Source organism: Austrofundulus limnaeus, unplaced genomic scaffold (assembly GCF_001266775.1).
Source record: "Austrofundulus limnaeus strain Quisiro unplaced genomic scaffold, Austrofundulus_limnaeus-1.0 Scaffold296, whole genome shotgun sequence".
In the NCBI taxonomy this organism is placed as follows: Eukaryota; Metazoa; Chordata; class Actinopteri; order Cyprinodontiformes; family Rivulidae; genus Austrofundulus; species Austrofundulus limnaeus.
In genome coordinates this window covers 153255-154575 of record NW_013952698.1, presented here as the reverse complement: position 1 = coordinate 154575, position 1321 = coordinate 153255, and the positions used below count along the sequence as shown (strand labels likewise).

Below are 1321 nucleotides of genomic sequence, written 5' to 3'. Positions count from 1 at the left end.
CCTTGTGTCTGTCTGCATTCTGGCACAAAACATTCCACAAGTCACTTCAAATTGTGTCTCCATTTCAGACCAGTTCTTCTGGATTTGTTCAGCTTCAGACAATAGACATAAAGTGGAGTCAGTCACCACAGATTCAGAGGTTGTGTTAACTGGAATATTGTGAGACATTTTAGAGAATTTAAAATGATGATTGAAGACAATTCTAGGAAAAGTTCTGATTAAAATTCTCCCGTTTTAATCACAGAGCTTCAATCTCATTCTCAGCTTCACATCTGATTATTTAATAGCTCATGTTTCAGATTATGGCTGGAGGACAAACTGCGTTTCACAGAGTTATGTTGTTTATTTAAAGCAGAAACTTGGATTAGGGCTGTGTGCTCTTCTGTGAACATGTAGGGGAAAGTTCTCTTCATTTGATCATTTAATCTGAATCTGTTAAAAACACAAAATAATTCAACTTTTCATTGGGATGGACTTTCTGTAATGTAAGCATTTATAAACTGGTGGATTGTCTCTGACCGCAGGGTTTGACCTCAGCCTGACTGTCTTCTGCTGCATCTTCCTCCTCCTCTGGTGAGTCGCAGTCTTCCTCATCCTCCTCAAACACTGGCATCAGTCCTGAGCCCTGCTGCCAGCTCCTTCTGTCACCTCCTGCCTGGAAAAGAAAGTAACGGGATTGAGTTTAAAATATATATATATTTGCAAAATTGATGTAGTTTTATTTAGCTTTAGTTAAATGTGATAGGATTCTTGTTTTTTTGTTTGTTTGTTTGTTTGTTTTTTCTCTCACCCTTACAGCTGGTGGAGTCCAGTCTTTAGCTGCTGCTGGTGGGTTTTTATCTTCTCGCTCCTTAAACAAGCTCTTCAGCTACATTCAGCAAAAATTAAGATTTTAAATGGACTTTTGTCTGTATGAATATTATAGTGAGTAATAAACCTTCTTCCGCAAATTAAAAATCTGCCCAGTATGTGGCTCTGAACAAGACAGAATTGATGTTATTGGCAAACCTGGCAGGAGGTTTGAGTTCTTTTTATGTTTTTTTTTTTTTTTTTTTTGGCAGCTGGATTCATCTTGTGTTCATTTGTAGATGACGTCTCCCACAAATACAGAAATAAATACCTGTTCTGCGACCATCCTCCTCTGCAGCTCCATCTCTGGATTAATTGGACAAATGAGTTTATCCTTCTTGCCTTCAACTGATCCTTTATTATTTTTATCCTGCAAACAGGAAGAGCAAGGTTTTCACATTCAGCGTTCAGGAGGTTGTGTGTGTGTGTGTGTGTGTGTGTGTGTGTGTGTGTGTGTGTGTGTGTGTGTGTG

The 1321-nt window shown here is 38.6% G+C and overlaps 1 protein-coding gene across 5 annotated transcripts in view; it reads right to left on the bottom strand.

The window, feature by feature from the left end:
- Positions 1-6: 6 nt before the first annotated feature.
- The window catches only part of LOC106526848 (golgin subfamily A member 6-like protein 22), a 7910-nt gene continuing 6595 nt past the window's right edge, over positions 7-1321 (bottom strand). For 4 of the 5 annotated variants that reach the window (XM_014021547.1, XM_014021546.1, XM_014021545.1 and 1 more), the window contains exons 19-21: positions 1121-1219; positions 791-868; positions 7-655 (exon numbers count right to left, since the gene is read on the bottom strand). In XM_014021547.1, coding sequence (XP_013877001.1) covers positions 494-655; positions 791-868; positions 1121-1219 — 339 coding nt within the window. In that variant the 3' untranslated portion in view covers positions 7-493. The remainder of the gene's footprint in view (positions 656-790; positions 869-1120; positions 1220-1321) is intronic. The other variant, XM_014021549.1, reaches the window with a different exon arrangement.